Consider the following 12,786-nt stretch of genomic DNA (forward strand, 5'->3'; position numbering starts at 1 on the left):
TCTGTACCGGCTCTCTCCTCATGAGGGCTTGCAGCGGGCTGGGGAGAGCCGCCTCCTTCGCCTTCTCCACCGGTGAAGGGGTGGGCTCCGGGGGGAAGCCTCCGAGGAGGGCATGGGGGAAGTCGTTATCGCCGCTGGAGAGGGTGAGGAGGATGCTGCCGCCGGAGAAGGCGGCAGAGGTGGGGCAGTGCGCGGCGGCGCCTCAGGCTCTTAGTGAGGAGAAGGCGGCCGCTTCTCCTGCGGTGGCAGCAAGTCAGCCCGGTGCTTTCCGCGCCGGGGAGCTGGTGCTGGCGGAAATGAAGAGGAAGTACAACAGGACGCTGAAGCTGATGTGCCGGCTGGTGGCGGGCTCGGTGTTGACTAGCAACGGTGGTCTCCTGCCCCACCGAGATATCATCGGCCAGATGCCAGGGCAGATGCTGCGTACTTCGGCCGGGATGCGGCTGCAAGTGAGGCGGCCTTCGCTGGAGGAGTATGTCCTGCTGATGCCGCGGGGACCCACTATCGCCTATCCTAAGGTACTGGCTGCTCACTGAGATGGCTGGTGACCGGGAGCAGTCACTGGCTGAACCTCACTCTTAGTTTCCAAGACTGGTAATGTGCCAGGTGTTTTCTCACCTGCAGGATATAAGTGCTATATTAACGATGACGGATATCCACCTAGGAGACACTGTTTTGGAAGCTGGCAGCGGGTCTGGTGCTATGACCTTGTTTCTGTCAAAAGCAGGTAAGAAGGTGCTTATGTAATACATGGAAGCAGCACAGTTGTAGATCCCAGGCTGATTTGGATTGGAGGGCACCTTAAAGCTTATCCAGTTCTAACCTCTGCCACAGGCAGGGACACCTTCCACTGGAACACATTGCTCCAACCCCCATCCAACCTGGCCTTGAACACTGTCAGGGATGGGGCAGCCACAGCTTCTCTGGGCACCCTGTGCCAGGGCTCAGCACCCTCACAGGGAAGAATTTCTTCCCGATACCTAATCTCAATCTCCCCTGTGTCGGGTTAAAACCATTCCCCTTGTCCTGTCACTACAAGCCGTTATCAAAAGTACCTCTGCAGATTTCTTGTAGCCCCTTTAGGCACTGGAAGCTGTTTTAAGGTCTCCCCTTAAGGAGCCTTCTCCAGGCTGAACAAGCCCAGCTCTCTTAGCCTGTCTCCATAGCAGAGCTGCTCCAGCCCTCAGAGCATCTCTGTGGCCTCATCTGGACTTGCTATATCAGCTCCATGTACCTCTTTTGTGAGGGGCCTCAGGGTTGGATGCAGGACTCTGGGGGGTGGCGGGGAGAGTGTCAGATCACATATTTCTGAATGGATTAAAGAGTCAGATCATGTGGGTGAGGACCTGGTGACTCCCGTCTAAAATGTCCAACAAAGCCACAGAGCCTCACCCCCTGAGCTCCTGATAGCTGACAGCTGCTTTCTCCCATTGCAAGGTAGGAAGGAGAAAGAGAAGCTAATAGTGTGGTAGTTTTTAGAACTCAAGAGTAATACAAGAATCAAAGGATACGGCAAGACACACCCTGTTCTCTGTGCCTGGATATCCCAGTAACACTTGCTTTATGAACACTGTGTACTGGACTCATACCATAGATTTCTGGGTAGGAAATTTATGCTTAAATCCAGTAATAAATTATTTTATTACAGTTAGGAAAAATAACAGGAAAATAACACAAGCCTGTGTAAATTAAAGAGTACACTTGAAAACTTGTCTGTGGAGCTGAAATCAGTAAGCAGGTCTGGTGGGGTTGCTCAGCCTTTCCCCAACGCTAAGAAGAACAGGAGAAGAAAGAACTGTGCAAGGAAAACAACAGATGTGTGAAAATGATGGTTATCAGAAACCTTACTAACACCAGAAGCGTCGCTCTCCATAGTGACCAATGTTGCAGCTTCCTCAGCTGGTATCTCTGGTAGCTCCAGCAGGAGAATTGTAGATTGACAGGGAGGGTCATAGATGCTCGAGTCATCTTCTTCTGCAGGAGTTGCTTGGGAGGACATCTAGGGAACAGTTTGTAGTATTATAGCTGTGCTTTATTTCGCCTGGGGGTTGATGGATTTCAGTCTGAAAAAGAACTAATCTAGCACTTTATTTGCATGTGTTTGTTTTAAATGTAAAGAAAAAATAAATTGTAACTGATTGTTTCATATGTGATTGTTCCCTAAAGTGAAGTTAAAATTGAAAGGTGTACTTCTGATATTTACTACGCTACTTTTTGTACTTCTTTATTTCAGGAGGGAAAAGCAGTAAGCCTGGTGTCTTTGTTTGTTTTCAGTTGGGCCCAAAGGACGTGTTATAAGTTATGAAATCAGAGACGACCATCATAGTTTAGCTAAGAAGAATTACAGGCACTGGTGTGCTGCATGGAAAATAGGACATACAGAAGAGTGGCCAGATAACGTGAATTTCATTCTTAAAGACATTTCAACAGCAGCTATGGATATGAAATTGTTAACACTTGACGCAGTAAGTCAAAAAAATCCTTCCATTTTATGTTTATCTTCTCTGCATAAATTCAAACCTCGAGCAGCTCACACTCACAGTGGGATTCCTGTAGCTGGTTGAATGTGAGAAAAAACAGATCTTCATCAGTGACAGAAACATTCTATTTTTTTTTGTTTTGGTCAGATTACAAGTATTTTCAAGGTTTCAGTTAGAGGCTCCCAAACTCAAGACCGATGTGGCTGTTGTAGAGAAATACCACAATTAATCACTGCTGCCTTGTAGGCAAAGACAAACTTTCTTGTATTTTTGAGAAACAGATAGTTTTGTATCTAAGGTGTATATTTCAAACATTTCATTTAAAAATACATAAGCTTATTGAAAATATAAATACATAAACACTTTGCTATCAGCTATATAGAACACACAAGGTAACAAAGGCCTAAGTTAGAGTAAGGAATGCCATTGCTCACTCCCTCGTCCTGCTTTCTGTATCCAAATTTTGCCAGGGAAAACAGCCAGATGTTAACCATTTTGCCATGTAAAGCAGGAAATCTACGTACAGGAACACTTTAAACACATGACAGTTGTGTTAAATGCTTTGAGCAAAGAAATAAAATACAGAGCATACACACCATTCTTTTAAAACTTGAACAGGGAAGATCAGATATTGCCTGTCCCATTGGTTTGCAGTTTGAATAGTTTTCTAGCAGAAAGTGTGTAGACTGCCACAGACAAAAGCTTTCTGAATCTTGAAACAAAGAGCAAGTTAGACATTGAGGTTGCATTGCGATCCCTTCATCATAAGGATGCACTTTTTTTTTACATCTGAAAACTAAATACCCAAAGGTGTTGGCAAATGCAGTCTTCTAAACATTTTTTATTAATGTCAACATCATGGAATTGAATTAATAGGAAGTTTAATGTTAACATGGGACTATTGCACTAGAATGAACCTGGAAATGCTACTTGCTGTTTCCAGATTCATCTGGAAGTAGCAAGGTCTTTGTCTTGTAACTGTGTAGACCTCGGATTTCTCTGAGGTTTTGAGATGCAGTAATAAAACTGGTTTGTGATTACATAATGCGATCAATGTGTTCATTTCCATAGATGAACATTTTGTTTTCAAGCACTATAATGGGAAAAAATTATAGATTATGTACTGGGAAAACATGTGTCTTCCTCTTACAGGTGGTTCTGGATATGGTGAACCCTGAGTCTGCTCTGCCTGTTGTACAGCCAAGTCTGAAACAAGGTGGTGTGTGTGCTGTGTATCTAGCAAAGTAAGTATTTACTTCTGGCACTTGTTCAGTGATGCCCAAATAACTGTATATTGTCACAAAACCAAACATCTTTAAAAAAATACATCCAGCACCAATGAAAAACGTTTAATGAAATTCTGTCTTTTGGGACTTGCACTCTGTATAAATTACACTTGGCCAAATCATTTAGCCTTCACTTTGGGAATGTTGTTGTAATCAGTGTGAGTTTAAAGATTGCCTCAAAACATCTACTGCTTTCCAAATCAAGTAGTCAGGTTACTAGCTCCTTTACTGTAAAATTGAAAGATTCATGTAACCTCAAAGGCAGGGAACATGACAAAGGCAGCAGAACTGAGAATAACTGTGTATGTTTCAAGTTTTTAAAATACTACTTTATCCTTTGCATTTCTTCAAAAGCATCACACAGGTTATTGAACTTTTAGACAGAATACGGACCTCCAGGCTCCCTTTTTTGTGTGAAAAGATCATTGAGGTAACTCATAGAGACTGGTTGGTGCTCCCTGCTAAAATCAAGAATTTCAAATCAAACCAAGTGGTGGAAACTCAAGAAAATATTGAAGAAACACTTCAAAAGGAATATGAAGAAAACGACATTCAGGATCAAGTAGATCTTACAGAAAGTGAATACAATGGTAAGAACATTATTGCTAATGAGAGATACTGGTAATGCAATTTGATAATCCAGGGATATAATGATGGCAAAGTTTGTACAAAGAGGGAGTCGTTTTATTTTTTTCCCTTAGGTCAGCTGAGTTTGTTGTAAAGAACAGACAAGCTTTTGGCCAGCCTACACCTTGTCAGATTTGAAAAAGGGTATATTAATGGTTATTCATGTTTAAATATCTTAGTAAACAAATCTAGATTAAATAGAAAATGTATTGCAGTCTGCAGATAAACAATGACTGCCCTTCTGCTGTTTTCAAACTGATGTCCTGTACCTGCTTTAGAGAACCCTGATATGCTTAAGGGTTCCATAGAAGAAATGTTGCCAGTATGCTCTGTTTTGTAATTGTGCCCTTCTGGCTCATCCAAAAAAGATGCCTCATACTAGAATAAATTTGCAAATCCATAGTAGAGCAGAGAGGTCTGAATGTGCTGATAGGTGACAACAAGGCACTTTGACAGAAGCAAAAATAAGGTAAAAGTATGTCAGAGGAAAATAACGCATGCTTATTGCAGCTCTAGTCTGCTTTATGTTTTGAACTTGGAAAGATTTAACAAAAGAACGCTCTTTCACAGAACTGCTTTCTGATGACACTGAAACGCACTGCTCGGTGCCTTATGTTGCTCGACCGTCTTCCTGGCAGGATGCTCATTCAGGTGAGACCCTTAAAAATGTTTTTCCTAATCTCAAATGTTTAGTGGTATTTTATTTTTAAAAATGCTGTTTTGTACTAGCATTTGATACATTACTATATCACAAAACCATAAAACTTATAATAATAAAATAATCTTTGTGTATTGAAATACTGAAGTAGTAATTTGTTTTGGTTTTTAATTAGCATTCCTTATCAAGCTGAGAAAGTTTGGACCACTGCATGCTTGATGCTACTGGGATGTCAGCTGCTACTTGGAGTATTGTATCAGAATAAAATAAAATGTTACAAAGTAACTGCTACTTTTTGCCAGTTGTATATCTTTAAAGTAACAATGGCTATAGTTTGGATGGTATAGATAGTTTGAAACCTCACCCACTATTTGAAGGGAGAAGTTTTAACAGAATCCTCAGGTGTAGTGCTGTGATGCAACAGAGGTTGTCCTGCACAACACAGTATTTGTTTCCGTCTCATCAGGTGTATTTCATTCTTCATTGCTTGTAAACCACTCCATAGATTTGTCTTGCTTGCAGGTGCTACCTAGTCTCCTTTTGCTGGATAGGCTCTGACAGTCTACCAGAAATCAGGAGAAAAAAATTGAGTAAGAACACAATAGATCAAGGTCTGACATTTGAAATGCACGTGAAGCCACTTCTGACTTCACTGCGTACCAACTGGTGGCTGTCAGTTTCTTAAACCACAACTGTAAGAGAAACAAAAACTTACTGAATTTGTTCTCTTGATAAAGCTGTGCTTATCTCAAGAAAAAAACCCACTGATAACACACAGAGCTCTGGTTTACTTACAGCATCTATGCTGAAAGCTGCCTGGTTTCCTGTGAACTTTGCTTTATATAAAACATTCCCAAACAGTAAAATATATATATTTTTTTTTTAAAGTTCTCAAATATCAAAAGCAAGACCCCTCAAGTAAGAATAAGATTTTTAAGTCTTTTAGGGCCTCCCATAAGTCTCCATAGAGCATGTTAAGCATGTGGTGATGTTTAACCTTATCAAATGTGTTGTAGGCATCTGACTTGTTCTGTATCTCAGGGAGGATTTAAATGCTAAATTTTTCAAAGTTGAGAGATGCCTTGAGAATCACAGTAGTACTGAAGCTGTCAAAAGAAGTAACAGCTATAATAGTTGAAATTTGGATATTAATCAGATATTTTCATACAAATGAAAAATAGAGCTATAAATAACTGGAAACCCATGTTAAATAAGGATGCCAAGAAGGGTGCAGTGGTTAAGTGCATGAAGGAAGTCTACATCTCACGTGTGCTCTACTCTTAATTAAATGATGAACATTTGCCCCATAACTGCTGTATGTAATGGCAGCTTCTCATATAGAGGCTCAGGATGCTTTTTGGAGTAGATAAATATGCAGAGATTCAATTGCATAAAACAGTTTTCGAGACTAAATTCTCGTACTGCTTTATACTCATACCCCAGTCTAAAGGGAATATTGTATAAATTCTGTTAACACTGAGATACACATAGAGGAAAATGTGAGTTGTGATTTAATGTGTCAAAACTGAAGACAGCAACTGAGCAACCTGCCTTTTCTAAAAACAGTGCTCTCAACAACAGCCTTTTAATTCATGTGACACACTCCATTATTTTCATTGGTGCTTCTAGCCAATCCTATGTGTTTAAAATAGGATTCTCAATTTAATTTCTAATGCAGGAATAGTAATAGTGCCTAAATAGACTGAACAAAACCCAAAATCTACCGTAGCAGATAAACACAATTTGAAGAGACTCATAATACAAAGCAAGTGACACTTCAGGAAATCAAGAAGCAAGAAGTGAAAATGGAAACTATGTCAGTAAAGGCACAGTTCTGCCAAGGTACCGGCATTTGTAAGAGGGGTGCCTGCTCACGCGGAGATATCATGCCTTGCCATACAAAGGACACAGTAGTCCCTACAGTCTGAAGGGCAAATATGGCCTCAGTTGCCTTAAACTAATAGAAAATTATTTGCAATTTTTAAACTATACCTTGGGTGTAATTCAAAGGAGGAGAGTCAGTGAGCATTTTTTCAGTTGCAATGATGTCTTTCAAATTCTGTGATGAATGTAATTCCATCATCTCCAAAGTGGCAGTGGGTGAGGAGGAAGATGATGATGATAATCCTAGTCGCACAAATCTTCCTTTCCTACCACAAAGCAGGCAGTCTGTAGGAGTAGCACTTGGTCCTCGGGGCAGCTGTGCTTCAGCATCATTGCAATTTCTCACAGCTCCGCTGTGGTATATGGAACGCTCTCGCTGCCACAAGTAATGTGTTGGAGCAATAGCCATCACCTACCAAACAACCATTAGATCAGAAACCACAGCAACAGGGAAACAAGGGATCCAATATGGCAGAGAATAAATGCTACGTAGCTGAAATTGGGATCATCTGTAGTCTATCTGCTTCTGTCTCACTAGCGAGTTTGCTACTTTAGGCACAAGCAAATAAACCAGTTGTGCATCAGATCTGGAAACACAACAGTTGACAGCCTTGTATATTCATGTGAATCATCCCAAATACAAGCTTATGTGTCTTATGTTGGACAGAAGATAACGTCTTTTACTAACTACTGAATATCAAGTAGAAGCATCTTCCAGTTCACGGCATGACTGAACTAATGATGGCTGGCAGCTTGGAGGGTGTGCTGGGAAAAGCATTCTGCACTTGCCTTGTTCTTTGCATTTTTCCCATCAGCATCTCATTTTGTCCTCAGAGATGGGATTCTAGAGGACGTGAGATTTTCTTTTCTACTAGCTATAGTAAACATTATGTTCTTAGAACATGACAGGGCTTTTCCAGACAAATACATTCCACCTGAAGAAGTGAGGAATGTCTTTTTTCCCTTCTTAAGAGGTTTGGAAAACATGGTTTGTAATACTGCATTTATAGTAGAGAACATTAAAAATGCATTCTTCTGTTTCTCTTTTTTTTAAATGCAATTAAAAAGCCAGTTGAAGTTACACTATTCATTTTGAATCATTAAAATTTCATCTGAAGTGCTGGGATTTTTATTGGAAGGTTTTACTTATGAAGAAAGTTGTAATTTGTAAAGCACATACACACACACGGAAGTATTTCTGAAGTGAATGAAGGGAAACAACCAATGGTAAATTTAAAATAAAAATTAGGCATAAAGCAGAAAGATTCTTGTCAATAAAAGCTTCACTTTTAGCACTTTTTTGCAGTGTAAAATATTCTAGTTTACCTTAAAAGCATAGTTTTAAATAATATATTTTAAATGCAGAAGAAAAATAAATCATAGAGGATAAATGGGCCATTACATGTTAGCTGCATCTTTTCTTTCCCGTGGCCTGTCTACACACTGTAAAGAAGAAATTATATGGACAGAGCAAGATTGTTAGCTGGTATTAACTATTGTACTTTCATCACCTACAAGATTAAAACCCTCCCTACCTCTTCACAGCAGCGTCTGCTTACAATAGCCCTGTAGTCAATTCTACTCCACAGTTCATCTCTTAACTTTAAGAAATCAGGGAAGAGCTTTCTCCAGGATTTTCCCATAGCCCATGGGAAAATGTCATACTTTGATTCTTCATCATCTTCTTCAACTGTATTTGCCAGATACCTTCAAACATATATATGTTTGTGGTTGTAAATATTATTCAATCTTAAATCACTGTATTAGTATGCTTGCTAATATCAAAAGACATAATAGTAAAGTAATTCTTTTTCGCAGTATTGTGAGAGTAACCGCTAACAAAATACAGTCCTCTGGAGTAGTGTTCGTTTCTGTTCTACAGAAAGTTCCATATGCATCCTTTGGGTAAATAAAAACTTAAACTCTTAGAAAAAAATGCGTTACCCTAGAGGCTCCTAAATGAGTAGATAATGCAAGAACTAACATATACTGACAGCTTTCTCCAGACTGGCAAGGTATCCTTGTGCTAAAATTGAACAGTGTCTGACTGATTATCTAAATAATGTTTAAAACTATCTTACAAAATGTTAAACTTTACATTTTCTACTTTATGGATCTTTAGCAATTCTTGAAAAATGATGTTGCTCACATTAAATTAGCAGTAAACAACTAAATACAGGTCTCCATTGTATGAATTAAAACCTTACAGAAGTCTTTTAATGTCTATATTTCTCCCATCCTTCACTCTTTGCTACTACTGTTTCTGGGTCATCTTCTCAGACAAGGGGAAAACAGTTACTTCCTCTGGATCCACCTGATACTAAACTTCTGTTAATCATACCTGAAAAATTACAATTTTTATTCTCCTTCCCTATTTTCTCACTTGCTTTTAACTCCAGTATTCCCCCTAGTCTTTCCCCCTCCCGCTCCCCAACCCTTTGTCCCTTTCTAATCCTCTTGCTCTTCTGAAAGAAAATCCTGAATCGCTCTATAGGTACAGCCAAGTATTGAGAGATTATATTGGCTTGGTAAAGCACCTCTGTTTCAAAGTATAGAAGTTTTAGAACTGGTCACAGAAGGTCTCAGATATTCTTTAGCAACATTTTTACAGTTGACTTAAATCGTGTTGACAGAATAATAAAAAGTTACTCCTGAGGTGCATATCACGATGAAACATTTGAGTACAAATGATTTAAAAGCTGCCAAAGATACAAAATAGGGTCTTGTAACAGGCAGTGTGAGCCACATAGATGTTGCCATGTATTGTCCTGTATGTGCTTCTTGTTCTAAGTTTACAGGCTTAGTTTGGTAGGCAGGATGCCACACAGTGTATCACTACACCAACACAAACATCCCCTTGCTGCTGCTCAAGCCTATTCCAGACAGGTGGTGTCAGAAGAATGTTTAATTTGCATTGTTTAGATATAGTTATGTAGATTATGTTTCTATATTTCATAAAAAACCCAAGCAACTACACACTCATGCAAGAAGTTTTGTCATATATCATAATTATCAGTGGCATAAATAAAGGGATAAAATCATGCCAGGCTTATGCTGATAAACCCAAGGAATTTCAAAGTACTTACAGAGCGACAAAGAAATTGGTTCTGGTGTGCTCATTTATTGTGAAGTTAGCTCTCTTGAAATAAACGAAAGTCATGGCCAAGAGATACTGTTTGGAAATGTAAAATGAAGTATCACTATATTATTTGAGTATATAATTTCCTAAAATGTTTTACACATTTATCTTGCAAGAGAGTTCCATAATTTTTTAACAATGAATAATGCATATATTGAGTTTCTTGAAGCTTCTAAATGAATACCTTAGAAAAAAGTGATGGTCTGTATTTGCATTACAGTAACAAGTGATTAAGGGCAGATTTTTTCACTCAGTATATGTTGTATTAAGTAATAAGGAAATACACTTACTTTGTCTGCAATTTTACAGCAACAGTCCATCCAAAGGAAGTCTTGGATTAGGTCATCATCTACAACAAAAGAAAGCTGTAGCATTTCAAAACACCAGAATTCTTTTTGCTATAAAGTCTTTGTAAATAAGACATTCCCGGTTTTAAACACAAAGAGAAAGAAGCTAGAGCCACCAGTAGAGAGCAGAGAAACTGAGGGGAGAAAGATTAGGAATGAAAAAACTCTTCCTGCATTAAGTGTTTCCATCTAATAGCATACCATTGTCTCTAACTACCTACAGACTGCTGAGATCTCTGCACCCTGATGACCTGAAAGCCTTTATAAGGCAATACTTGACTATCTGTTATCAGTGCATCGCTGTCTGTGAACATGTACTATAACAAGATTTCCATAAACTCACTCTGATTGACTTCTGTATTCAAAGTTCAAATAAAACCCAAGTGTACTCTTCCACTGTTACTAAACTCTTTGCTAAATTAAATAAATACAAAACTGTATATGAAAGAGACACAAATTCAAAAGAGATGCAGAGAATACTCCTTGGATTTTCTTTCCATTCCAATTCTCCCCCTAAATGCTTATTCCCACAATAACATGTTTGTAAGAGTGGGAGACGAGCCTTTTTTAAGCCTTTTATAAAATGAGATATACATTGTTTCACATGTATTTGCTGAAATATCAGAAAAAATAGGAAAGGGAAGTGATCATAAAAGGATGTATCCTACCACCTCGGTTTCCTTGTCATTTAAAAAGATACTTTTTCATCCCTTGCTAGCCCTTTGTGTATTTTTAACTTACCCTTAAATATTTATATACTAAATACACCAACAAAATACATTTAGACAAAAACATGGTCATTAGTATTTATGTCAAAACTCCCCAAATCACCAAGTTTAGAAAAAAAAACTTGCTTAATAGTTTCCCACCGTTAAGTCAATACATTAATATCTATCATTAGTAGCCTACCAAATAGTTTAAAGAAAGCTGTCATTTCCTGGCGCTGAATAACCAGACATGGTCCCTTTGGACATTTATCTTTATGAGTAGAAGCCTTTTTTTCACGTTTTTCTTCATGGTCTTTAAGAGAAGACCACTTCAGTCTGATAAGGGCTTTTTGCTGATGTGATCTGGATGCACTTGATTTAACGCGAACAGTGACAGTGGGAGGTGTCCGACACACCAGATCCTGCTTCATTTTGGCAAGTAAAGGTTCCTGTTAAAAAAAGAACTACAAATATAGTCTGAGCAGTAGTTCTTATTATTTCTTTTGTTCAAATGAAATGTTTTGGTAAGGTTGGTATGTCAGGTGATACAAAAATTAACCATATTCAGTACTAAGCATCCAAGTCTGGTGCCCTAAGCCAGCTATCTCGATTTAATTTGGTTCTCATTTGGTAAAACTATTTCCCCCCCCCCCCCCCCCCCCCCCCAGTGGAAGGAACGAGCCTTCCATGTTTTTCCATTCAAATTTTTGAAAAATGGGAGATAAAACAGATCACCATAGCCCCTCACAGCTTACTTGGGTCTGTTCCTCCCATCCAGTTTGTGGTTGTGCATTATTTTAAAGAACATTAATAAAATAAATGCGGCAGAACCATATTTTTTTATTAACCCACGAGTAGGACATACCAAAGGCATAACCAAGGAAACAAACCTTACGTATTTGTAACTAAAAATCAAGATTACAAACGGAGTGTGAAGAAAGGGATGTTTAGACAGGAGTACATGCGTTTACTTCTTCAGGGGGTCCCTCCACAGAGCACAGGGCTGCCTGAGGCCAGGTTACAGCAGCCTGCCCAGCTATCCGGCTATAAGTCAGTTTCATACAACCCCCCGAGAAGCCCCTCACGTATGGCTATGATCACGATACTTCAGTTCCCAGCAGGCGAAGTGGAGGTTCCGGCACAGCCCCGGCCTGGCCCACCCCGTTCCCTCCCCTCAGCACCACCTCCCTCACGCCACAGCCTCCCCGCCGCGCAGCTCGAAATGGCGTCTCTCTCAACCAACCGGAGAGCGCAACGCAACAGCCTCAGCCAATCGGATGGCGGAGCCCGCGCGGGGCCCGCCAGCCAATCACAGGAGGGAGTAGCAGTCGGTGGGCGGGTGGCCGTGTCAGTAGGAGAGGCCGCTGAGGAGCGGCGCCTCGGCTGCGGGGCTATTGAGGTCCCATGGTGCTGTCCGAGCCACTCACGGGACGAGGTGAATGAGTCTTGAAACCGGTTTATCCGGCCGGGCCGAGGGGCTGTTCGGGTCCCTTCCAACCTCTTCGGTGATGCTGTTTCAAACTGGACTCGGGCTTAATCTTTCACCTGCCCGACAGCCTTGTAAAAGCTTCCTTAAAGCATCTCCCCAGAGGGTAAGCATCCCCCCAGGAGACACAGGACAGGAGGGAGAAGGCACACCTAACGTTTAAGATCATTAA

General features: G+C 40.1%; 2 protein-coding genes across 2 annotated transcripts; one reads left to right on the plus strand and one right to left on the minus strand.

Moving 5' to 3' along the window:
• The first annotated feature begins 6 nt into the window (after positions 1–6).
• On the plus strand, positions 7–5,340 carry TRMT61B (tRNA methyltransferase 61B). Its single transcript, XM_013129718.3, has 7 exons — positions 7–518; positions 625–727; positions 2,275–2,465; positions 3,633–3,724; positions 4,121–4,356; positions 4,964–5,044; positions 5,227–5,340. The coding sequence occupies exons 1-7, from the start codon at positions 21–23 to the stop codon at positions 5,268–5,270; spliced, it is 1,245 nt and encodes a 414-aa protein (XP_012985172.2). The 5' UTR covers positions 7–20; the 3' UTR covers positions 5,271–5,340.
• A 172-nt stretch (positions 5,341–5,512) lies between these two features.
• Positions 5,513–11,565, minus strand: SPDYA (speedy/RINGO cell cycle regulator family member A). The gene is made up of 6 exons (XM_005151850.3): positions 11,331–11,565; positions 10,365–10,423; positions 10,022–10,107; positions 8,471–8,642; positions 7,044–7,347; positions 5,513–5,613 (listed from the first exon to the last, which is right to left on the minus strand). The coding sequence occupies exons 1-6, from the start codon at positions 11,557–11,559 to the stop codon at positions 5,525–5,527; spliced, it is 939 nt and encodes a 312-aa protein (XP_005151907.2). The 5' UTR covers positions 11,560–11,565; the 3' UTR covers positions 5,513–5,524.
• Positions 11,566–12,786: the final 1,221 nt, after the last annotated feature.

This window comes from Melopsittacus undulatus, chromosome 3 (assembly GCF_012275295.1).
Source record: "Melopsittacus undulatus isolate bMelUnd1 chromosome 3, bMelUnd1.mat.Z, whole genome shotgun sequence".
NCBI classification, from domain to species: Eukaryota; Metazoa; Chordata; class Aves; order Psittaciformes; family Psittaculidae; genus Melopsittacus; species Melopsittacus undulatus.